The 27,401-nt window shown below is 36.4% G+C and overlaps 1 protein-coding gene across 1 annotated transcript; it reads left to right on the plus strand.

Moving 5' to 3' along the window:
* Positions 1–24,723, plus strand: LIPJ (lipase family member J). The gene is made up of 10 exons (XM_043924763.1): positions 1–42; positions 3,045–3,156; positions 3,904–4,024; positions 8,266–8,464; positions 8,958–9,067; positions 10,595–10,731; positions 11,100–11,246; positions 14,086–14,157; positions 23,318–23,389; positions 24,490–24,723. Exons 2-10 carry the CDS (start codon positions 3,052–3,054, stop codon positions 24,721–24,723), a joined length of 1,197 nt encoding a protein of 398 aa, XP_043780698.1. The 5' UTR covers positions 1–42; positions 3,045–3,051.
* The last annotated feature ends 2,678 nt before the right edge of the window (positions 24,724–27,401 follow it).

Consider the following 27,401-nt stretch of genomic DNA (forward strand, 5'->3'; position numbering starts at 1 on the left):
AGACACATATATTAGGCACCTAAAATCAAGAAGAGCAAAAAGGTATGGCATAATGTTTTTTATTGTTGTGGGTTGTATCTAAAGTCAAACTAATGATTTTAATGGCAGAAACTGAAGAAAATTGATCCTCAAATCAACTTTTAGAAAATTATATTTAGTTACAGATGGGTGCTGTTAATAATGCAGCTCTTTGGTTTAATTTTGTTTAAGTGCTTTTGCTAACTGTGTGATAATCTTTAAAAATCATTATGTAAGATATTTATTACTCTTGCACAAAGCTCAATTTTCTGTCATGCTTCCATCTTTAAAATCATCTTTTAAAAGTTTGCCCCTACACTAAGCAAAGCACCAGTTCATGACATAGTATTTCTCCAACCAGCCAACAGAGATGAAAAATTATGGTTAATGACTAAAGTTGAGGTAATAGTAATTACTAGATTAGATACTATGTTTTACAGGTAAAGTGATATTTTAGTAACAACATCTAGCTCTATGGTATCTGTATAAATTTAATAAATAGTGGTCCACTGTATTCAAATGATCATTTTAAAACATCAGCATTTAAAAAAATCATTGATATATTTTAAAACTCCTTCATACTAAGCCTTTAAAAATTGGTATGTCTTTTACTCCTAAAAAATTTCAATTTGAGAGCTAAATTTTTTATCAGACACTTAATGTGTTTAGATTCCATAAAATTTATACTTAAAAGAGTAGTTTCAAGTACCCAAATTGCTCTGAATATATTTTAAAATCTCAGTAACTGAATTGATTATTGATAAGTAATTTTTCTTATATATTTTCATCTACTTTGACAAAATTATTTCCAATATTTTTAGATGGATTGATTTAACTTTTAAGCAGAATACCAGTATAAAAATTGCATAGGTCCAAAGTATATTTGAAAACTCATGTTAACTTAGTAACATCAATATCAAATTCAATTTGAGATGAAAAGCAACTCAGAATTTATCAGTGTCAACAAAATAGTCTTTGAATTTTTTGTTGTTGTTGCCATTTTACATAATACTGTTTACATAACACTTTGTATAACACTGTTGTGACCACAAGTGTTATAACTTTTTTTCTTATGCACTTAAATTAGCAGGTTTCTCTCTCTTTGGTAAGAAATTTGGTAATACTGTTCTAAAATTTGCTTTCTGTCTTCAGTGAAAAGCACAGATACTATACCAAATATAATGCAAACCTCTGGACCAAAGGTGAGATGTTCAGTCTCCATAAATCAAAGCTTTAAATTAAAAGAAACTTTAAGTAGTAAATACAGTTTCAATTACATATCCACCTAATTTGTACCAAGTTATTAAATGTTGCACTGGAGATTAACTTAACATATATATGCTGCGGCTAAGTCACTTCAGTCGTGTCCGACGCTGTGCGACCCCATAGACGTCAGCCCACCAGGCTCCCCCATCCCTGGGATTCGCCAGTGTTCTACTGGAGTGGGTTGCCTTTTCCTTCTCCAATGCATAACATATATATAAGATATAGCAATTGTTTGCATGCAAATTATTTTCCTGAATTTCTAGTGTTTTATTTGTTCTCTTAAGGTGGTCTAATATGTATTAAATGTTAGTTATATGACTAGTATTATATTACAGTTCAGTTGCTCAGTCTTGTCCAACTCTTTGTGGCCCCATGGACTGCAGCACGCCAGGCTTTCCTGTCCATAACCAACTCCCAGAGCTTGCTTAAACTCATGTCCATCCCATCAGTGATGCCATCCAACCATCTCATCCTCTGTCTTCCCCTTCTCCTCCTTCCTTCAATCTTTGCCAGCATCAGGGTCTTTTCCAGTGAATCAGTTCTTCACATCAGGTAGCCAAAGTACTGGAGCTTCAGTTTTAGCATCAGTCCTTCCAATCAATAATTAGGACTGATTTCCTTTAGGATTGACTGGTTTGATCTCCTTGCAATCCAAGGGACTCTTGAGAGTCTTCTCCAACAGTACAGTTCAAAAGCTTTCTTTATGGTCCAAATCTCACATCCATACTTGACTACTGGAAAAAACCATAGCTTTAACTAAATGAACCTTTGTTGACAAAGTAAAATAGCATGCTTTTTAACATGCTATCTAGGCTGGTAGTAGCTTTTCTTCCAAGGAGAAACCGTCTTTTAATTTCATGGCTGCAGTCACCATCTGCAAATCTCCAAATAATTTTGGAGCCCAAGAAAATTAAAAAAAAAAAAAAAAAGCATCATGTCACATTTATCAAATTTAAGTTTTATAACAAACCTGAGAAGTAGGCATTATTTACACTTTTTAAGTAGGAAAACATGCTCAGAGAGGGTGAGTAACTTGCTTTAAGTCACACAGTTTACAAGTTGTGTAGTTGGGAGTTTTATAAATATATAATTTCACATATCCTTTCAGGTACAGTGTCTGGCTCATTTTACAAGGCTCATGAAATTGGTAAATCAAGGTCTGGGGAGAAAATCTGGATGGTGACCTCTGTGATTCCCTGGTTTCTCAGTTTTCATGAAATGATTTATGTGTCTGGCTTTCCAGAATTTGGTTACTCAAACTCAAAGTCATATTTCTGTAAACAAAATAAAATCCAAACCCTGAGAGGCTGAATGTAAGCTATACAAGCTTTCTAATCTTCACATGAGTCCCCTTTCCCTCTCCCAAACCCAAAAACCTTTAAACATACTTTAAATAAATAATAGTCTGGTAAGAGTATTATTATATCAGTAATATCAATTATATTAGTTAACCTGCAGTATATAGTAAAACTCTTAAAACTGAACTAAGCAGTACTATTAAGAAGACTTTAAAGAGGGAATTTGTGCTACTGAATAGAGTAGTTGGAAAAGCATGGATTTTGGAGTTAAGCAGGCCTGAATCTCAACCGTGATTGCCAGTTATACATTGTATATCCTTAGACAGGTTTATTTAATTTTTCAGAGCCTCTGTTTTGTCATCTGAAAATGGTAATATTCCCTACCTCACAGAATTATTTAAGCAGTCAAATAGTATTAATTGCTGCAATTTTAATATTATTAAAATCTCTTTTTACATGTAGATTCCAAATGTGGTACCTTTTCAAGGTGATGTCTTTCATCCTAATTCTTGGAACTACTCATGGTGCCTTTAGAAAACAAAGATCTGTGAACCCTGAAGCAAGTATGAATATTGTAAGTTGCTAGGACATAAATGCTAAGCTGATAAAATAACAGGGAATGTTACTCTTCAGTTTTGAGGGGTCTTATTTGAATAGATCTACAGTCAGTTTATATCTCTGCATTCATGTATTTTGAATACGGGTCAACTAATATTCCTCATCTGCTTTCCTATAGCTTACAGTTTCCCTTTCTGCTTTATTCTGTGTCTGAAATGAAAATATGCATAAACATATCATTTCTCTATTCTATATATGCATTTACATAACAAATTCCACATATGTATATATTCTTAGCTATATATATAGGCAAACAAACACTTGTGGGTAAACATATTTTAAAATTGTATATTGGTATGTAGGTAAAACTATAATTAGTAGTCAGAAAAAAAATAATAGGTTAGTTCTTGAGATATCTCCTTGAATGCAGGGGTTTTAATTTTTTGTTGTTGTTGTTTTATTTATCTATGAACCCCTGGTATATAAGACTGATGCTTAGTAGATGTTCTATAAATATTTATTACTGAATTAATCAGTGAATTAGTGAAAATAAAAAATGCATAAGCTTAAGATTGAGAATACAAAGATTCATTATTACATTAATGTGTGTTTGTGTGTGTTAGTCAGTCATGTCCTACTCTTTGTGATCCCAAGGATTATAGCCCTCCAGGCTCCTCTGTCCATGGGATTAGGTTAGATTTAATTAGGTTACGTTAATTCACTAACAGTCTTATTCTAAAAGGTTTGCTTTTTCCTTATCTAGAGTCAAATTATTTCCTACTGGGGCTACCCAGATGAAGAGTATGATATTACAACTGAAGATGGTTATATCCTTAGCCTTTATAGAATTCCCTATGGGAAGACAAACAGTGAAAACAATTCAGGTAAAGCTCAGTTCAAGATAAACTGGTGATTATCTGAAGCTCTTAACTTCATTTCTTCTCAGTGTGTTTAGGACAAGAAAAGGGTTTAAAGATTAAGTGAACAGTTAACTTCTCCTGCATATCTCTATATGCCCCAGGAAGAGAATCTGACCCTCCTTTAGCTTCCTGTTCAGAGTGGTTTTAAAGTAAGGTGGAACACACATTGCTCCTCCCAAGTTTTCTTTGTGGATCACCATACTCATCCATGTTGATTACCTAGAATTTTCTTTGATTAATGAGGGGTTAGAAATGCTCTGAAACACAGTAGCTTTATTCTGTAGCTTTGAAGTATGGTTGGCAAAAATTTCTTTCTTTGTGCCTGTGAATCTCTCCTCTAGTAATAGCAAAGAGATAAGTTTGATAAGTTTGGTAGCAGTCTCATGGCTCTTTACTCCAAGTACTACGCACACTACTGTCAGCAGAATGAGACGCTGAAAAACGCACTAGAATTTGTCACTAGGGTCATATTAATAATTCTAGATGTATCACTTCTAGCACAATATGTAACCAACTACTTTTCTTATTTGTCTAACTGTTGCAAAAAAAAAAAAAAAGAAAAACAGAGAATTTGTCTTTTCTCCTTAGGTTTTGTCCTTGAAAAAATTGTTTCTCATATTTTAGGACACCCTGTCAAGTTCTCATTTTGAACATTATGGTACATTTCAGAGAAAATTCATTAATTTTGAGCAGGCTCTACCAATATAATTTTTGATCCTTATAGAGGTCACATCTACTAGGCAGAGAATTTTGACATAATTATTGTAATCATTCCTCAGGGTTTGACTCAATTTTTCTAATAAAAGACTTAAAGATAATTTTAAAATATAGTAAGTACCTTAGAGTTCTCTAGAAGCAGCCCTGAGACAAGAATATAGGTGCATGTAATTTATTGATTGGAATACTTTCATGAGAAGATAATGTGGACAAGAGGGGAAGGCAGGGGAAGGTGCTAAAGAAGGATGAGACTCAGCTAATACAATGTTGTCTCAGAGGAGTTTATGGATCCCTGAATTGCACTGCAGACTGGGTCCCATCTTGAAGTTAGGGAGCTAGCTTTTTTGCATTCTTATATCAGTTAGTCACTGCCTGAAGGGCATCTATAGAAAGAAATAAAGTCTGGCTGAGGAAATTCCCCTTAGCCTGGGGACAGTTCCACAGAGAAAGGGGCAATAGTGAACCCTTCAAAAGCACCAGTCAACAATAGCTGGAAGAATGATTCAGCTGCTTAGCAGGGAAATCTTGCACTGCTCGGATCCACTTGTTTTTCACAATAAGTTTATTTCATCTGGTATTACATTTTTTTCCATTTATTTTTATTAGTTGGAGGCTAATTACTTTACAGTATTGTAGTGTATTTCATCTGCTATTACATTTGATCCTAATGCCATATCTGGTATTTATACATTCCTCCCTCCACTACCCACTGTAAATTCCTCTTCCTCTTGGCTGTCTTTCCTTATTTGATAAACCAGGCCTTTATCCCTAAGGGCTACTATGTCCCTAATATGTCATAGTTGCCATACTTGCACATTTACAGTTAAAACAAGGCATGGGAGTAACAAAAGATGCCTATGTGTATCATCTGAATACCAAATATCTTTTTCCCAATAAAGATTTATATATCAGCAGCCCTACCTCTCTATTTTGATCAAGGCCAGTTATTCTGGATCTAGGGTTTGTCTGCACTGTCAGAGAGCATGTACAAACCATTCATCACTTTTCTGTATCATCACAGGAAATGTAATATTTTAGCCATTGAAGTGCTATAATATACAAGGTTCTTTCAGTACTCCAACTACAATGCCTTGCAATCAGTAATGATGATAATGATATGGATTATGTGAAGGGCAATTTGGGGCTTAAAGCAAAGTTACCAGTGAGCAGACATTATGTTATTCAAAGGTGTTGCCTCTCGAAAACCTTGGAAGTATAAATTAGAGCTCTGGGAACACTGATGATTAAAGCAATGGTTCTAGTGATAAAATCTGTATTAAATATATCTGTGAAAATGTGAGTATAAAATTATTTTATGAAGTGAGAAAGGTGGGGTAATCATATAAAATATATCTTATGTAACATGCTATTTAAAGAAGAGGTGGCAAGAATATACAGAAGAACTGTATAAAGAAGATCTTCTTGACCCAGATAATCACCATGGTGTGATCACTCACCTGGAGCCAGACATCCTGGAATGCAAAGTCAAGTGGACCTTAGGAAGCATCTCTATGAACAAAGCTAGTGGAGGTGATGGAATTCCAGTTGAGCTATTTCAAATCCTAAAAGATAATGCTGTGGAAGTGTTGCACTTAATATGCCAGCAAATTTGGAAAACTCAGCAGTGGCCACAGGACTGGAAATGGTCAATTTTCACTCCAATCCTAAAGAAAGGCAATGCCAAAGAATGCTCAAACTACTGCACAATTGCACTCTTCTCACACACTAGCAAAGTAATGCTCAAAATTCTCCAAGCCAAGCTTCAGCAATACATCAACTGTGAACTTCCAGATGTTCAAACTGGTCTTAGAAAAGGCAGAGGAGCCAGAGATCAAATTGCCAACATCCGCTGGATTACTGAAAATGCAAGAGAGTTCCAGAAAAACATCTACTTCTGCTTTATCAGCTATGCCAAAAACTTTAACTGTGTGGATAACAATAAACTGTGGAAAATTCTTCAAGAGATGGGAATACCAGACCACCTGACCTGCCTCTTGAAAAATCTGTATGCAGGTCTGGAAGCAATAGTTAGAACTAGACATGGAACAATAAACTGGTTCCAAATAGGAAAGGAGTACATCAAGGCTGTATATTGTCACTCTGCTTATTTAACTTACATGCAGAGTACATCATGAGAAACCCTGGACTGGTTGAAGCACAAGCTGGAATCAAGATTGACAGGAGAAATATCAGTAACCTCAAATATGCAGATGATACTACCCTTATGTCAGAAAGTGAAGAACTAAAGAGCCTCTTGATGAAAGTAAAAGAGGAGAGTGAAAAAGTTGGCTTAAAGCTCAACATTCAGAAAATTAAGATCATGGCATCTGGTCCCATCACTTCACGGCAAATAGATGGGGAAACAGTGGAAACAGTGGCTGACTTTATTTTTCTGGGCTCCAAAATCACTGCAGATGGTGATTGCAGACATGAAATTAAAAGACGCTTACTCCTTGGAAGGAAAGTTATGACCAACCTAGACAGCATATTAAAAAGCAGAGAAATTACTTTGCCAACAAATGTCTGTCTAGTCAAAGCTATGGTTTTTCCAGTAGTCACGCATGGATGTGAGAGTTGGATGACGAAGAAAGCTGAGCACCAAAAAATTGATGCTTTTGAACTATGGTGTTGGAGAAGAGACTCTTGAGAGTCCCTTGGACTGCAAGGAGATTCAACCAGTCCCTCCTAAAGATCAGTCCTGTGTTCATTGGAAGGACTGATGTTGAAGCTGAAACTCCAGTACTTTGGCCACCTGATGCGAATAGCTGATTCATTTGAAAAGACCCTGATGCTGGGAAAGATTGAGGGCAGGAGGAGAAGGGGACGACAGAGGATGAGATGTTTGGATGGCATCACCGACTCAATGGACATGAGTTTGAGTAGGCTCCAGGAGTTGGTGATGCACAGGGAGGCCTGGTGTGCTGCAGTCCATGGGGTCGCAAAGAGTCAGACATGACTGAGCGACTGAACTGAACTGAACATGTTACTTAAATGAGTCCAAGTTACTAAGAGATATTTGAATATTCTATATCCTTAAAAATTTGTATGTTTAAGTATGTGTGGGCTAAGTAGCTTCAGTCATGTCTGACTCTTTGCAACCCTATGGACTGTAGCCTGGCTCTTCTGTCCATGGGGATTCTCCAGGCAAGAATACTGGAGTGGGTTGCCATGCCCTCCTCAAGGAGACCTCCTGGACCCAGGGATCAAACCTGCATCTCTTATTTCTCCTGCATTCTCAGGCCAGTTCTTTACCACTAGTGGCACTTGGGAAGCCCGTGTTTAAGTATGTGACATGACCTAATTGCCCACTTGGTCATATGAAAGAAATTCATTAGTGAACAACTCTGACATAAAATGGGATTAAAAGGTGAAAAACCTACCCAATTTAGCAATTTTAAAAATCTTTATCCTATAAGATTAAATTTGAGGTGAGATACTCATGTAGACACTACAATATTTTAAAAGAAATTTTCTACATTTTTTTCCAGTTCAGAGACTTGTTGTATACTTGCAACATGGTTTGCTCACATCTGCCAGCAGCTGGATTTCCAATCTTCCTAATAACAGCCTAGGCTTCCTTCTGGCAGATGCTGGTTATGATGTGTGGATGGGGAACAGCAGAGGGACTACCTGGTCTAGAAAACACTTGTACCTAAAAACAAATTCCAAAGAATTCTGGGCTTTCAGGTACAGAAAAAACTGAGTAATATTTTATTGTATAAGTGTATTGGACTGTTTCCTTCTTTTTGAATGAAATGAAATGAAACATAAGTCTTTTTTTCTCAACTCAGGGCTCTCAATATATTAAAATTTATATAAATTTTACCTGGAAAGTTAAAGAGTACTTGTTTGATTTTGAGCTTATATCTCATTTTTAAGCAGTAAGCTTTACTGACTACCCTACTGTATTTTTTCACTCTGTCACCTGTATATGTAGTCTACTTCACTGTTCTTAGAACATACAATCACCTTCTTTATAAAACTCTTGTGGCTATTTTATTTCCTTAACTTTGTGTTCTCACAGAAGTCTCTAGTCAATAGATAATTATACTATCTAACTTATTGATAGTACCCAAGGAGAGTTGAAAAATGCTTTAAATATATTTACCTAATCATTATCTTCAAATGTTAACATAACATTAGTAGAATATACATTTTTATTTTCTTTTTTCTTTTGTAGCTTTGATGAGATGGCTAAATATGACCTTCCAGCCTCCATTGATTTCATTGTGAAGCAAACCCAACAAGAGCAAATATTTTATGTAGGGCATTCCCAAGGCACTACCATTGGTATGGCAAGAAAGATCATTGCTGCTATTACTTTATTACACTTTCAAAGTTTGTAGATATATTCTTAAGGATATAGGTCAGCTTCTAGACCTGTAAGTGAACCAAAGCAGAACTGTGAGACATATATCACAGAGCAGTGCCCTGGAAGGTTATATCCTGTTTTAATTCTATATAATATTCTCTAGTCACAAAGAATTGACTGTAAAAACAAGGTTTTGTTTGTTTGCAATGTATAAAAGCTGGATATCCATCTAAATATCACAGTTAAGTCATAGCTGTCATTTATTCCACAAATAGAAATTGTATAATTATTTTTCTTTTAAAAATCAAGCATAGGGATTTATGAGTAAGAAGTTTTAAAAGGGTGCTTGGGTTTTTACATTTAGGACATATTAAACTTAAGAAATGAACAGAGATGAAGAAATCCTTCCTATATTTAAAGATGACTAGAAAAGAACTTTCATCCCTTTATAATACTTAACTCTTCTACCTAATGTGTATCAATTTTACTTTCAGAAAAATATTCCCTAAGACTTAATGTAATTCTCTTTCTTGGTACCATAAAACTTAATCTTTCTACTTTGGAAGCAGAAAAGTCTACTTTATAATAGAACCCAGTATTAAATGAGTTTTTTCTAGACTGTAGAGTATCATCTAGACTGTATTAGTCATCATCATTATCATCTAGACTATAAGAGTATTATCTAGACTGAAGAGTATAAGTATTTCTTATAGGAATCATCCACTTTCTACCAGAAAAATTACGTCGAATAACAATCTCTTTCCATTTCTCATAGACCTTTTCTCTGATATTTATTAACCATGTGTGAATTTTAGTCCAAATTTTCATCAACTGTTCAGTATGGAACCAAGAATCCTAGGAAATAACCAAATAAAAAAAATGAGTGATGTGCCAGAGCTTATCAACTTGCAGTTTGATATGATATATAACTCTTTGCTTCTTTGACTTCTCAGAACCCAGGGAAAAAAGAACCAATAAAAATAGAGGGGGTATGCAGTTAGATAGCTTGATAAGTTATCAAAAAAGGAAAAAATTCTATTTGTCATATAAATTACTCTGAATTATCAATAAAATATAGTGTTTAGTAGCCTCTGTTCAAGAAGGCTAAGACATTTTTAATTAAAAGTAAATATTAAAACAATTTTATATTTATTGAATTTCTCACCTAAAGTAGATTTATCTATCTGAAAAATTCACTTTCATCATTTTCACCATTGCCAGTTATACTAATGTATAATAGTAAATATTTCTGATTTTCAACTATGGTGTTATAAAAGTGATTTATTGCTGAATTAAACTCATTTATGATCTACACATTTGTTTTAGATCCTAATAATCAGCATTATGTTGTGATCAATATGCATGTCTCAGTATGTGTAGTCAATAAATGTTTGATAGATAAGAAATGAATTAGTAAATTAATTATTGAACTTACTCACCATTGTCATTTCTTACATGATAGTAATTGACTAAGAATAGTTCATTTATATCTTATTTTCTTTCAGCCTTCATAACATTTTCCACAATACCAAAGATAGCTGAAAGAATCAAAGTATTTTTTGCCTTAGCCCCAGTTTTTTCCATTAAATACTCAAAAAGCCCTTTAATTAAAATGGCATACAACTGGAAGTCACTGATCAAGGTATGTTATTTCTTCCCTTTTTGTAGTTGACAACCCAAAATGATAATGATTCTCTGCTTTCAAAATAAAAGGTCTTGGCTATGTTTGCACAGCCACATGTATGATTTGAATTTTTTGGCTTCGTTTACACTGGATTCTTGCTTTTGTTTCTACACAGGTATAAGACTTTACTTTGATACTTTTGGATGACTCATTGTGTAAGAATTTCACTAATCAAATCATCTCTTTATATTGCTGTCAAATTTCATCCTTAATTTAAATGTTTTAAACTAATGTATTTGGTTGTAAATGTAGTGAACTCACCAAATCAACTTTTGATTAAATTGTTTTAGTCTTCCAAACATGAATAGAGTAAATTTATTTTGCAGTTTTTTTCTGGCAGCAAAGAGTTCTTACCTAATACCTCCTTTAAAAGATTTGTTGGTTCAAAGCTGTGTCCACTGAAGATTATTGAAAAGATTTGCCGTGATATCTTGTTTATGATAACTGGATATGACCTAAAGAACTTAAATACGGTGAGAACAAGTTGTATTTAAAATATATTTTGCCAATTTTTAGAAAGCAGCTTTTAATAGTGCTTATTCTATGCTTTGTGTATCATTTTATGTTTTATCCATTTATTCTTGTAGTTAGATTCTTAGCCTTTCTAATTTTGTGGCTGTACCAACATTAAGAAACTAATTTGTATTAGCATGCTGGGATTTTTTTACTTCCATATTTGTCTTGATCTCTGTAAAGAACAGAGACTAGCTACAGCTATATCTTTATTAGTCTTTGCAGTTACATGTTAGTTGTCTGGGATTTCACATATTTAGGTTGTCTTCCGTTCACTGTCTTACATAACTCCTCCTCTTATATCCTGATTCCTAATACTTTTCCACTTCCTTGATTTTTCCATAATTAGGGTGCCTGGCAATTAACTTATATGCTTTCGGCATTCATCAAAATTCCTGGAGTGGGAAACTCTTTTGGTATTCAAGCTACTATTAGAAGGCAATCTGTATTGATTGTATATAAATTCTCTTAAACATGCAAGGTTTTATCAGCACATTAAATTAAAAAACCCAGATTTGGAAAAAGCAGTTGTTTGTGGCATTTGGACTAGTTTATTGATTCTTGCACCTGGGCCTTTTAAGAAAGTTCTTAATGAGAACCAATATATCAGTTCATAGGAAAATAGGTGTTCTTTTAATTTCTAAGCACATTTTCTTACCACAAGGATATATGTTGATTTTTTTTTAACCTCAAGAAGGTCTTATTGCAAGTCTCAGACAATTACAGATATTTGAAAAAAACACTAATATTCTTCATAATACAAGAAAAGAACTCCATTCTCTCCCTTTTCCCCAAAGATATGAAAAGCACAATTTTCTGTCATGGAAGATTACCTTTTTAAAAAGGCCTCTCATATTCTTCTATCTAGTGTTATATATCTACCATAGAATGTCTAGAAACATCATAAATATAATCTTTATTTCTGCTTACCTTTTTTAGTTATTCTATGTCTTGGGTTGTGTTTTTGGCTATTGACATCTTTATTATAATTATGGTGTCTTTGAGAACTCTTTTGTAGGTGGACTATTAGGAAAGCTTATATTCTAACTTCTTAGCCTTTAAATTTGTGAGTCTCCTTTCTGGGACAAAAGTTGACAGTGTCATCAATTGCAATTAATTGTGTACTAAGTTGTCTAGGATTGGGAAAGTTTGAAGTGAAAAAATTCACACACAGTGTATATGGGAACAGTAAGAGTGATAGTTCAGTTTGATTCACTCCTTTTTTTTTTTTTTTGATTCAGTCCTCTTGATCCTGTCAAGACTGATAGGAAAATTAGGATCTGACTTGAAATTTCTTTCCTGTAGGCAATATGAAAAACCAGAAGAGAATCTTGCAGTTTGCAGATAGGCAGTGTCTAGAATCAGGCCAATGTCACTCAACAAACTGAAAGGAAGTTATCATGCAAGGAAGATCAGGTAGCAAAAACTCTCATCAATGTAATTTGGATATGTCATCAAATAACCCAGAATTTTGACTTTGTCCAGTTCTTGTAATTCAGCTTATTGATTATATCTTTCATGGATTGTGCCTTTGGTACTATATCTGAAAAGTCATTGCCACACTCAAGATTGTCTAGATTTTTTCCTGTGTTATCATTTAGAAGTTTTGTAGTTTAGCATTTCCCATTTAGACCTATGATCTGTTTTGAGTCAGTTTTTGTGAAGGTCTGTGTCTAGATTCTTTTTTTTCCCCCATGTGATATCCATTTGTTGCAACACCATTTATTGAAAAGATTATCATTTTCCTATTACATTGCCTTTGTTTTTTTGTCAGAGATCAGTTAACTATGTTTCTAAAGGTCTATTTCTGGGCTCTGTATTCTGCCCTATTTATCTATCTCTCTACTCTTTCACCAATACTACACTGTCTTGACTACTATAGCTTTATATTAATAATGTCTTGAGGTTATGTCTTGTAGTCCTCCCTTTAATAATTGTGTTGGCTATTTGGGATCTTTTGTCTCTCTATATAAACTTTGGAAGCAGTTTGTCAGTATCGTAAAAATAATTTATTGAGATTTTAGTAGGAATTACATTGACCTTATATATCTTATTCACTGATTGAGGTTCCCGGGGAGTATGTAGGCAATGCAAAACTAGGTTACAGATTGCCATGAGCACAGCTGTATTCCTGATTAAGCTTTACTTTGAGTTGAACTTTGGGGCCTCAGTTTATTATGGAAAGAATTTCTGTTTAAACCTTCCCACTGTCCTCAAAAAGTCCTGGGCTGATTTTTGCTCTCCTTAACTAGTTATCTTTTTGCCTTTTCATACTGTTCATGGGGTTTTCATGGCAAGAATACCAAAGTGGTCTGCAGTTCCCTTCTCTAGGACAGGAAAGCCTGGCATGCCGCAGTCCAGGGGGACAAGACTGAGCAACTAAACTGAACTGATTTCTTAAAATGAAACTTTAAATTTTCTAGGATTGGCAGATAAACTTAAGTGACTTTAGTACATTGCTTTTCTTTTGAAATTCACTGTCTTTTCTCTTTCATTTGCCCTGGTAATTTCTTTCTATCTTTTCAGTTCTTTAGTGCTTTCAAAAAGTGTGTGTTACATTACTTTTGATTGTTTTCAGCATGGGTGATGGGCCTCAGAACTTAGAAATTCAATAATATCTTCTACATTAATGCAAAATTTACATTCAATAAGTACATTTATATATTTAATTTAAATATAATTTTGTTTTATTAACATTATTTATTATAAATTAAATTTCCTTGAAATTTTTTAGTTTAATAATTATCAAAGATTGTTTTTTCTGGTTGGAAGAGTAAAAATAATGTTTTAAACCCTCAGAGTCGTGTGGATGTGTACATGTCACAAAACCCAGCAGGAACATCTGTTCAAAATATGCTCCACTGGTGTCAGGTACACTAAAATACATTTTTAAGTGCATTTTGGTAAAATTTTGTTTAAATTACTTGCAGTTTATCTCACCATTCTAGGGATCTGGCCATTGCCATAGAATGATGAATTTAGAAGGATATATTGAAATTATTAAAAATATGTATGATTCTTAAAAGTTTATAATATATGTTAATAATATAATCTATTAGATCCTCAGTTTAGGCAATAAGAGGAGTACAGTTATTTTCTATTTTACAAATGAGAAAATGTTCATTCAGAACAGTAGGCAAGGGATCAACTTGGCTATGCTCATGATTTAATATGCCCATATATTTAAAAATTTTTCTTAAAAAACAAAACAAAACAAACAAACAAACAAAAAACTAAGACAAGAACTCAGGTCTCTCAATACCTACTATTTCTCACTAGATTATACTTTCTCCTTGGTTAAATTGTGAACTCCATGAAGACCATGACCAAGTTTTGTTCAGTTAACTATTGTAAAACTAAGTTTGTGGCATATAGTAGATACTCAAGAATATTTGCTGAGTGAATATTGATAAAGAAAAATTCAGTATGAATGCCATCTTAATATTGAGAGCCAAGATAACATAAGAATATATATGCTTGAGATCAAAATACAAGATATTGAATTCTTTCTCTAAATCTTACTGGCAGTAAGACATTAAATAAGATCGATAAATCTTTATGAATTCAGTTTATTTAATTTTAAAAATAGAATTAATAATCATGCTCTGACCTAACAACTATGAGAATTAAATAGGATAATGATTATGAGAGTGTCTTTAAATTTAATGAACACTAGATACATTTAAAGTGTTACTAGTATTGATAAGACACTAATGAAAGAAATCAAAGATGACATGAACAGATGGAGAGATATTCCATGTTCCTGGGTAGGAAGAATCAATATTGTGAACATGACTATACTACCAAGTACAATCTACAGATTCAATGTGATCCCTAGCAAATTACCTACATTCTAATATGAGATATACAGACAGTAAACAACAAGCATAATAAATAAGTAAATTGCTAAAATAGTAGATGATGACAGAAGCTATGAAAAATAGGAGGAGAGGACCAGAGAGAAAAGATTAGGTATGCCAGGATTCAGTTGTCTACCTGAATAGGGAGGTTAGATTGAGCCTCAGTGAGATGGTAACATTTGAAAAGATTTAAAGGAAGTGAGAAGGTTAGCAGTGTGAACATGTGGAGAAAGAATATCCAGATGGTAGACTAACAGGTGGAAAAGCCGTTAGTCAGGAGCATTTCTGATAGGCACAGCTAAAAGGCTAGTCTGGCTAACATGAGTGATTCCAGAAGAGAATAGTAAAAAACAGGGGCAAAAAAGTAAGAGGGAGTCAGAAAAGAACCTTTGTGCCTTGGTAAGGACTTTGACATTCTGTATCAAGTGGGTTAGCCACTGCAGGTTTTTGAGAAGGGAAGTGACTTACTATGATTTACACTGAAATGCAGAAAGGCAAAATGGTTGTCTAAGAAGGCCTTATGAATAGCTGAGAAAAGAAGCTAAAGGCAAAGGAGAAAAGGAAAGATATACCCATCTGAATACATAGTTCCAAAGAAGAGCAAGGAAAGATAAGAAAGCCTTCCTAAGTGATCAGTGCAAAGAAATAGAGGAAACAATAGAATGGGAAAGACTAGAGATCTCTTCAAGAAAATTAGAGATACGAAGGGAATATTTCGTGAAAAGATGGACACAATAAAGGACAGAAATGGTATGGACCTAACAGAAGCAGAAGACATTAAGAAGTGGTGGCAAGAATACACAGAACTATACAAAAGAGATCTTAATGACCCAGATAACCACAAAGATGTGATCACTCAGCTAGAGCCAGACTCCTGGAATGTGAAGTCAAGTGGGCCTAAGGAAGCATCACTACAAACAAAGCTAGTGGAGGCAATGGAATTCCAGCTGAGCTATTTAAAATCCTAAAAGATGATGCTGTAAAAGTGTTGCACTCAATATGCCAGCAAATTTGGAAAACTCAGCAGTGACCACAGGACTAGGAAAGGTCAGTTTTCATTCCATCACAAAGAAAGGCAATGCCAAAGAATGTTCAAACTACCACACAATTGCACTCATCTCAGTTCAGTTCAGTTCTGTTACTCAGTCATCTCCAACTCTGTGACCACATGAACTGAAGCAAGTAAGGCCTCCCTGTCAATCGCCAACTCCCAGAATTTACTCAAACTCATGTCCATTGAGTTGGTGATGTCACCCAACCATCTCATCCTCTGTTGTCTCCTTCTCCGCCAACCTTAAATCTTTCCCAGCATCAGGATCTTTTCAAATGAGTCAGTTCTTCGCATCAGGTGGCCAAACTATTGGAGTTTCAGCTTCAGCATCAGTCATTCCAATGAATATTCAGGACTGATTTTCCTTTAGGATGGACTGGTTGGATCTCCTTGCAGTTCAAGGGACACACAAGAGTCTTCTCCAAAACCACAGTTCAAAAGCATCGATTCTTTGGTGTTCATCTTTCTTTACAGTCCAATTCTCACATCCATACGTGACTACTGGAAAAACCACAGCTTTGACTAGATGGACCTTTGTTGACAAAGTAATGTCTCTGCTTTTTAATATGCCATCTAGGTTGGTCATAGCTTTTCTTCCAAGGAGCAAGTGACTTTTAATTCCAGTCACCATCTGCAATGATTTTGGGATCCCCCCCCCCAAAAAAAATAAAGTCTCTCACTGTTTCCTTTGTTTCCCCATCTATTTGCCATGAAGTGATGGGACTGGATGACAAGATCTTAGTTTTCTGAATGTTGAGCTTTAAGCCAACTTCTTCACTCTCCTCTTCAACTTTCATCAAGATGCTCTGTAATTCCTCCTCAGTTTCTGCAATGAGGGTGGTGTCACCTGCACATTGGAGGTTACTGATATTTCTCCCAGAAATCTTGATTCCAGCTTATGCTTCATCCAGCCCAGCATTTCTCATGATGTACTCTGCATATAAGTTAAATAAGCACAGTGACAATATACATCCTTGACATACTCCTTTCCCAATTTGGAACCAGTCTGTTCCATGTCCAGTTCTAACTGTTGCTTCTGGACCTGCATACAGATTTCTCAGGAGGCAGGTTAGGTGATCTGGTATTCCCATCTCTTGAAGAATTTTCTACAGTTTGTGGTGATCCACACAGTCAAAGGTTTTGACATAGTCAATAAAGCAGAAGTAGATATTTTTTTGTAACTCTCTTGCTTTTTCAATGATCCAGCAAATGTTGGCCATTTGATCTCTGGTTCCTCTGCCTTTTCTAAATCCAGCTTGAACATCCGGAAGTTCATGGTTCAAGTACTGTTGAAGCCTGGCTTGGAGAATTTTGAGCACTACTTTGCTAACGTGTGAGATGAGTGCAATTATGCATAGTTTGAGGGTTCTTTGGCATTTCCTTTCTTTGGGATTGGAATGAAAACTGACCTTTTCCAGGCCTGTGGCCACTGCTGAGTTTTCCTAATTTGCTGGCATATTGACTGCAACACTTTCACAGCATCATCTTTTAGGATTTGAAATAGCTCAACTGGAATTCCATCACCTCCATTAGCTTTGTTCATAAAGAAAACATAGTGGGCTTACTAGGGCCCACGTGACTTGGTATGCCAAGATGTCTTATTCTAGGTAATGAACACACCATCATGATTATCTGGGTCATGAAGATTTTTTTTGTATAGTTCTTCTGTGTATTCTTGCCACCTCTTCTTAATATCTTCTGCTTCTGTTAGGTCCATACAATTTCTGTTCTTTAGTGTGCCCATCTTTGCATGAAATGTTCCCTTGGTACCTCTAATTTTCTTGAAGAGAAATAGTCTTTCCCATTCTATTGTTTTCCTCTATTTCTTTGCATTGATCACTGAAGACTTTCTTATCTCTCCTTGCAATTTTTTAGAACTCCACATTCAAATGGGTATATCTTCTCTTTTCTCCTTTGATTTTCACTTCTCTTCTTTTCAGAGCTATTTTTAAAGCCTTTGCAGACAACCATTTTGACTTTTTGCATTTCTTTTTCTTGGAGATGATCTTGATCTCTGCCTGTACAATGTCATGAGCCTCCATCCATAGTTCTTCAGGCACTCTGTCTATCAGATCTAATCCCTTGAATCTATTTCTCACTTCCACTGTATAATCATAAGGGATTTGATTTAGGTCATACCTAAATGGTCTAGTGATTTTTCCTACTTTCTTCAATTTAAGTCTGAATTTGGCAATAAAGAGTTCATGATCTGAGCCACAGTCAGCTCTCAGTCTTGTTTTTTCTGACTGTATAGAGCTTCTCCATCTTTGGCTGCAAAGAATATAATCAATCTGATTTTGGTATTGACCATCTGGTGACATCTTGTGTTTTTGGAAGAGGGTGTTTGCTATGACCAGTGCATTTTCTTGGCACAACTCTATTAGTCTTTGCCCTACATCATTCTGTACTTCAAGGCCAAATTTCCCTGTTATTCCAGGTATTTCTTGACTTCCTTCTTTTGTATTGCAGTCCCCTATAATGACATCTTTTTTGGATGTTAGTTCTAAAAAGTCTCGTAGGTCTTCATAGAACTGTTCAACTTCAGCTTTTTCAGCATTACTGGTCAGGGTATAGACTTGGATTACTGTGATATTGAAGGGTTTGCCTTGGAAATGAACAGAGATAATTCTGTCATTTTTGAGATTGCATCCAAGTACTGCATTTCAGACTCTTAGGTTGACTATGATGGCTACTCCATTTCTTCTAAGGGATTCTTGCCCACAGTAGTAGATACAATGGTCATCTGAGCTAAATTCACCCATTTCGGTCGATTTTAGTTCACTGATTCCTAAAATGTCAATGTTCACTCTTTCCATTTCCTGTTTGACCACTTCCAATTTGCCTTGGTTCATGGACCTAACATTCCAGGTTCCTATTCAGTATTGCTTTTTACAGCATCGGACTTTACTTCCATCACCAGTCACATCCACAACTGGGTGGTGTTGTTGCTCTGGTTTCGTCTCTTTATTCTTTCTGTAGTTATTTCTCCACTGATCTGCAGTAGCATATTGGGCACCTACCAACCTGGGGAGTCCATCTTTCAGTGTTCTATCTTTTTGCCTTTTCATACTGTTTCATGGGGTTCTCAAGGCAAGAATGCTGAAGTGGTTTGCCGTTCTCTTCTCCCATGGACCACATTTTGTCAGAACACTCCACCATGACCTGTCCATCTTGGGTGGCCCTACACAGCATGGCTCATAGCTTCATTGAATTAGACAAGGCTGTGGTCCATATGATCAGATTGGTTCGTTTTCTGTGATTGTGGTTTTCAGTCTCTGCCCTCTGATGGAGAAGGATAAGAGGCTTATGGAAGCTTCCTGATGGGAGAGACTGACTGAGGGGGAAACTGGGTCTTGTTCTGATAGGCAGTCCCATGCTCAGTAAATCTGTAATCCAATTTTCTGTTGTAGGGTGGGGCTGTGTTCCTTCCCTCTTATTTATCTGGGGCCAAACTATGGTGGAGGTGATGAAGATAATGGCGACCTCCTTCAAAAGATCCCATGCAAGCCCTGCTGGACTCAGTGCCCCCAACCCTGCAGCATGCCACCATGGACCCACACCTCCACTAGACTCCTGGACACTCATGAGCAAGTCTGGGTCAGTCTCTTGTGGGGTCACTGCTCCTTTTTCCTGGGTCCTGGTGCACACAAGGTTCTGTTTGTGCCCTCCCGGAGTCTGTTTCCCCAGTCCTGTGTAAGTTCTGGTGGCTCTATGGTGGGGTTAATGGCGACCTCCTCCAAGAGGGCTTATGCCATACCCAGGCCTGCTGCACCCAGAGCCCCTGCCCCTGCGGCAGTCCACTGCTGACCCGTACTTCTGCAGGAGACACTCAAACCCAGTTCTGTCTCAGTCCCTGTGGTGTCTCTGGGTCCTGGTGCACACAAGCTATGTTTGAGCTCTGATTGTGTCTGGTAGGTATAGGCTTTGATTCTAAACACAATTTTTCCCCTCCTACCGTTTTGCTGGGGCTTCTCCTTTGTCCTTGGATGTCGGATATCTTCTCAAAGTCACTCCAGCACTGCACAGCCGCTGCTCCAGTGCCTACTATCCTGCTGGGGCTTCTGTGTCCTTGGACTGCACCCTGCCCTTCTCTACACTCATCTCATGCACTAGCAAAGTAATGCTCAAAATTCTCCATGCCAGGCTTCAAAGTACATGAACTGAGAACTTCAGATGTTCAAGCTGGATTTAGAAAAGGCAGAGAAACCAGAGATCAAATTGCCAACATCCGTTGCATCACAGAAAAAGCTAAAGAGTTCCAAAAAATCCCCACCTACATCTGCTTTATTCGTTATGCCAAAGCCTTTGATGTGTGGATCACAACAAATTGGAAAATTCTTCAAGAGATGAGAATACCAGACCACCTTACCTGCCTCCTGAGAAACCTGTATTCAGGTCAAGAAGCAACAGTTAGAGCCAGACATGTAACAATGGACTGGTTCAAAATTGGGAAAGGAGTATGTCAAGGTTGTATATTGTCACCCTGTTTATTTAACTTATATGCAGAGTGCATCAAATGAAATGCCAGGCTGGATGAAGCACAGGCTGAAATCAAGATTGCCAGGAGAAATATCAATAACCTCAGATATGCAGATGACACCACCCTTATGGAAGAAACCAAGGAGGACCTAACGAACCTCTCAATGAAAATGAAAGAGCAGATGAAAACGCTGGCTTAAAATGCAACATTCAAAAACAAAGATCATGGCATCTGGTCCCATCACTTCATGACAAATAGATGGGGAAACAATGACAGATTTTATTTTCTTGGGCTCCAAATTCACTGCAGATGGTGACTGAAGCCATGAGATTAAAAGACACTTGCTCCTTGGAAGAAAAGCTATGACCAACCTAGACAGCATATTAAAAAGCAGAGATATCACTTTACCAACAAAGGTCAATATAGTCAAAACTATGGTTTTTCGTGTAGTTATGTATGGATGTGAGAGTTTGACCATAAAAACAGCTGAGTGTGAAAGAGTTGATGCTTTTGAATTGTGGTGTTGGTGAAGCCTTGAGAGTCCCTTGTACCAGAAGAGTATCAAACCAGTCAATCCTAAAGGAAAGCAGTCCTAAATATTCATTGGAGGGACTGATTCTGATGCTGAAGCTCCAGTACTTTGGCCTCCTGATGCAATGAACTGACTCATTTGAAAAGACCCTGATGCTGGGAAAGATTTAAGGCAGAAGGAGAAGGGGACAATAGAGGATGAGATGGTTCTTTGGCATCACCGACTCGATGGATGAGTTTGAACAAGGTCTAGGAATTCATGATGGACAGGGAAACCTGGCATGCTGCAGTCCAAGGGGTTGCAAAGCGTTGGACACGACTGAACAACTGAATTGAACACTTTTAAAAGAATGCTTTTAGCGTCTATGTTGAATAGATTATAGTGAAGCAAGAGTATAAGCAATGAGAAAGTTAGGAGATTATTGCAGCAATGCAAAAAGAATTGATGATAGCTTGCTCTGATATGTTCCTGGTAGAGGTGGTAAAAATTGTTAGATTCTGAATATGCATGTGTACATCATAAAACTGGGGCCTCTAAAATTTAATCATGGATTCTATGAGAAGTAAGAGAAATGAATCTTGGATGATCCAAAGTTTTTGGACTAAGTAATGAAAAGATAAAATTAATTTTTAAGGAGAGGGAGAAGTTTGATGATGGAATGGCTTTCGAGGAAAGATAGGATGTTCTGTTTTGGAGATATTGTTTTAGACATTTAATTCTTGATTTTGAATAAGTTGTGTATAGAAGTCTAGAGGGCTTTCTGGTGGTTCAGTGGTAAAGAATTCACCTGCATTGCAGGAGCCACAGGAGATGCCACAGGCGTTTGATCCCTGTGTTGGGAAGATGCCCTGGAGGAGAGCAGCGCTAACTGCTCCAGCATTCTTACCTGGAGAATCCCATTGACAGAGAAGCCTGGCAGGCTACAGCTCTTAGGGTCACAAAGATTCAGACTGACTGAAGCAGGAGCCTGATAGGAGTCTAGAATTTAGAAAAGACTTATAAAAGAAGATAAACACTTTGAATATGAATAACATTTAAAGCCAAGAGACTGGATGAGAAGACAAATAGACTGAGTATAAATAGAGAAGAAAAGAGGAGTAAAGATTAAGTGATGAGACATGAAAAGATTAAGAGGTCAGCAGGAGAAGCTAAATTTGCCAAGGAAGCTTAAAAGAAGCACTGAGTGAAACAATGGGGAAAAAAAAAGAAAAAATGAAGATCAAGATATCATGTTATTCTATAAGTTAAGTGAAGAAAAGATCTCAAGGATAAGGGGATAAATAGCTAATCAAATTCTACTCATAGATAAGATGGAAAAAAATGTCTAAGAATTGACCAAAATCTTACAAATGTTAATGTCATAAATAAACTTGGCTGATTTTGGAACTGCAGGGAAAGAAGTATTCTCAGGGAAAATCAGATTAGGAATTAGAGAAGAGTTTTAATATACAGGTTGATGATGGTATAACAGATGATAGAGTTTTAAGAGTTGGGGAGTGTTGGGAGGAGATAAAATATGGGATATATAGAGACATAGACATTTTATCATTCTAGAGAAGATGAGTAATATGAGAAACTTAACCTTCTTGAAATGAAAACATTATCAGGGGGAAAATGGTCGAAATCAGATTAGACCTAATAGGTTCAAAGCTGGTGGTAAGGCTGCAAGTGTTAAGGGGTAAAGAAAGGGGTGGCTTCTGGGACATGCTCTTGACCTTTGTTATTTGAAGCTATAATTTTTAGGGCAGTGTCATCTTAGTCCTAGCACACTTAGTCCTAGACCTCTGTAGACACAGCTGAGAATTTCTGGGGAGGCCTAATATTACCCAAAACACATATACCCCCTTTAATATGGTAAAAAGCCTTCAGGAGATGTGCATTTATATGAAGATGGTAGAATTATTGTCTGCAGATTTCCCTGTCCCCCACCTCCTAGCTCTTCCATTTCTTACCCTGTGCATAGCAAGAGGAACAAAGAAGCCCACCTACACATATACTAATAGACTTAGTAGTACAAAGGGGCTTTTTGTGCAATGCATACCTAGCTTGTATCAGCTGCCATTGTAACAAAAAATGAGTATAGTCTTACTTTAAAATTTTTCTTTCAGCTTTTTAATTCTAGTCACTTGAAAGCTTTTGACTGGGGCAGTCCTGATCTGAACTTGGTTCATTTTAATCAGGTACATAATTATGTATAAATTAAAAATTATCTCCCTGATCAATTGAAATAATTTTTGCTATTAAAGATTCATCTGTGAAACCCAAGAGTACAGTAGTACAGTGAGAAAGACCAGTAAATGAAGATCATCATGATTTGGATCCATATGTTCATTTCCAACCGAAGTGGCTTTTCCATATTCTCTACGTGTTTTAACAACAAATATCTTAGATAAGTCTAGAGAAGTTGACAAGCAGTAGAATAATTCACCATGCCTCAAGAGGAAAAATACTGTATTTATAATGTACATAGCTCTGAGCTTGGTTAAATAAGAAATAGAAAGCAAGCATACCATTGTTCTTGACCCTAAGACTGTTGTGTTTGGGAAGATAAGATAAACACATATACTAATTAGAAAAAGTAGAAGTTACTGAGAAGCTGATAAAAACTCTCTGAGTATGATGACAAATGTCTTGAAATACTAGAACCCAAGTCTATCTACTTTAAAATTTATGCTTCTCCACCATACTTTTTTGCCTTCACTAAGCTCCAATGCCTGATGTAGTTTGCTTGTGTAAATATTTGAAGTAAGATATACAGATCTAATTCATTAAAATAATATTGAACTTGGCTGCCAATGTTTATCATTTACTAATAAACATACTGACTCATTTGAAAAGACCCTGATGCTGGGAAAGATTAAAGGAGGGAGGAGAAGAGGATGATACAGGATGAGATGTTTGGATGGCACCACATCCAAATGGACACAAGTTTGAGTAAACTCAAGTTGGTGATGGACAGGGACACCTGGCGTGCTGCAGTCCATGGGGTTGCAAAGAGTCATATATGACTTAGCAACTGAACTGAACTAAACTGATATTGACAGTTATATAAGCCAAGACAAATTTGATACTCTGGATCAGAACAAACTCTAGTTTTAATTTTAATTTAATTAATAAGTAAAAATTACAATATTCTTTCATACTCATTGCTTACTTAATAACAATTATTTTAGATTAAGCTTATTTTTAAATTGTACTTTATAACTTAAAGAATTAGTAAATAACACTTTATATGTATTATTCTCTGTGAAAACTCTTACCTTTACTTATTTGCATTTAGACAACTTCTCCATTGTACAATGTGACAAGCATGAATGTGCCAACTGCAACTTGGAGTGGTGAAAATGACTTGTTGGCTGATCCTGAAGATGTTAAAATTTTACTTTCTGAAATCACAAATCATATTTATCATAAAACTATTTCTTACTATAATCATGTAGACTTTTTGTTTGGATTAGATGTATATCATCAAGTTTACAGTGAAATCATTGATATTATCCAAGGCAACCCATAAAGAACCATGGTATCCTATGTTGAAGAATTTATATAATTAAATATTAAATATTAAATTAAATATTAAATATTAAAATCCAATTATTTTGTTCTTACTATGTATACTTTTCCAGTTATTTATGTATACTATGTATACTTTTCCAGTTATTTATATGAAGTCTGGAATTTCTTCTTCTTTTTTTGCATTGCCCCTTGGCTCTCCATTCATAAAGTAGTGGCATCTATTACACTAGGGGTCATGGCAGATTATAACTCAGCCCAAAGCAGTCTGTTGAGTTTCTAAGTAGAATGTAAATAACTAAAAATAGAAACAATAGTCTTAAATATTTTCAATTATAGGAGAAGGTTTTTTGAGAAAGGTGGAGTTTTTTTCTTCAAGAAATATGAGAATATAAGAATTTTTAGAAATATAGAGTTTGGAAGAATACTTGCTGATATGAAAGCTAATTTTTCTGTAACCAAGTAGGACCTTTTGGGGGCTTCCCAGGACAGACCCTGCCCACCACCTCCCTGTCTTCTGGCTGTCTCATGTTTATAGAAAAGCTTTAGTGATCCAAGCCTGCCCTGAGTTACAAAAGGCTGGCTCAAGAATTAATGTTTAAAATAATGTGAATATGTAGCAACAACAACAAAATAGCAGTTGGGCCAGGAGAACTCATAACAATTTAAGCAATAAATCAGCCATATAGTAGATTCTTTAGTTACTTCCTGAAGAACATAGTGTCTGATGCACACAACCTCTGATATGCAGGTAACACCACCCTAATGCAGAAAGTGAAGAGGAACTAAAGAACCTTGATGAAGGTGAAAGAGGAAAGTGGAAAAGTTGGCTTAAAATTCAACATTCAAAAAACTAAGATCATGGTATCTGGTCCCCTCACTTCATGGCAAATAGAGGAGGGAAAATGGAAACAGTGACAGTCTATTTTCTTGGGCTCTAAAATCACTGTGGACAGTGTCTGCAGCCATGAAATTAAGAGATGCTTGCTCCTTAAAAGAAAAGCTATGACAAACCTAGACAGCATATGGAAAAGTAGATATATCACTTTGCTGACAAGTAGCTGTAGAGTCAAAACTATGGTTTTTTCAGTAGTCACATACAGGTGTGAGAGTTTGTCCATAAAGAAGGCTGAGTACCAAAGAAATGACATTTTCAAACTGTAGTGCTGTCTCTTGGTGAGAGTCTAGTGTGAGAGTCTCTTGGACAGCAAGGATATCAAAACAGTCAATCCTAAAGGAAATCAACCCTGAATATTCAATGAAAGGACTGATGTTGAAGCTGAAGCTCCAATACTTTGGCCACCTCCAATGGGAAGAGCCAATTCATTGGAAAAAGACCCTGATGCTGGGAAAGACTGAGGGCAGGAGGAGAAGGGCAGGGACAGAGGGTTAGATGGTTGGATGGCACCATCCAGTGACTCAATGGACACAAATTTGAGCAAACTCTAGGAGATAGTGAAGGACAAGGAAGCTTGGTGAACAGCAGTCCATGAGACCACAAAAACAGACATAACTTAGCAACTGAACAACAACAAAATATTTTACAGACACTAAAGTGAAGTGAAGTTGCTCAGTCATGTCCGACTCTTTGCGACCCCATGGACTGTAGCCTACAAGGTTCCACTGTCCATGGAATTTTCCACGCAAGTGTACTGGAGTGGGTTGCCAGCAGTCCATGAGACCACAGAAACAGACATAACTTAGCAACTGAACAACAACAAAATATTTTACAGACACTAAAGTGAAGTGAAGTTGCTCAGTCATGTCCAACTCTTTGCGACCCCATGGACTGTAGCCTACAAGGCTCCACTGTCCATGGAATTTTCCACGCAAGTGTACTGGAGTGGGTTGCCATTTCCTTCTCCAGGGGATCTTCCCGACAGGGATTGAACCCAGGTCTCCCGCATTGCAGGCAGATGCTTTACCAACTGAGCCACCAGGGAAGCCCAAGACACTGAAGTCCCTACCAAATGAAAGATGCTGACTGCATGATGACCAAGAGCATGTAGCCCCCAGGTCAGCTGGATTGATGATGTTATCCCAAAGGACACCCGCCTATTACCACATCATCAACCAATCAGAGAATTATGCACAAGACGATAATTTACTCTGTACTCTCTCCCTCACTTTGCCTCTAAAATTTGCTTTCCCTGAAATTCACTAGGGAGTTCGGGTCTTTCAGGCATTGCATGTACTATAGTTTGCTCATTTTTATTACTGAGTAGAATCCCATTGTGTGGATATATGCTACATTCTATTTACCACACTTTATTGATTACAGTAATTTTACAGGAACTTGATAAAGTCTTGAAGTCAGGGACAAGTCCTCCAATTCATTACTCTTTCTTAAAATTCTTGAATAATCTAGGTTCCTTGTCAATCATAGATTTTAGTATTAGCTTGTCAGTTCAGTTCAATCGCTCAGTTCAGTTCAGTTCAGTCGCTCAGTCGTGTCTGACTCTGTGACCCCATGAACCGCAGCACTCCAGGCCTCCCTGTCCATCACCAACTCCCGGAGTCCACCCAAACACATGTCCATTGAGTCGGTGATGCCATCCAACCATCTCATCCTCTGTCGTTCCCTTCTCCTCCTGGCCTCAATCTTTCCCAGCATCAGGGTCTTTTCCAATGAGTCAGTTCTTCGCATCAGATGGCCAAAGTATTGGAGTTTCAGCTTCA

The sequence above is a fragment of the Cervus elaphus genome, chromosome 15, assembly GCF_910594005.1.
Source record: "Cervus elaphus chromosome 15, mCerEla1.1, whole genome shotgun sequence".
Classification (NCBI taxonomy): domain Eukaryota; kingdom Metazoa; phylum Chordata; class Mammalia; order Artiodactyla; family Cervidae; genus Cervus; species Cervus elaphus.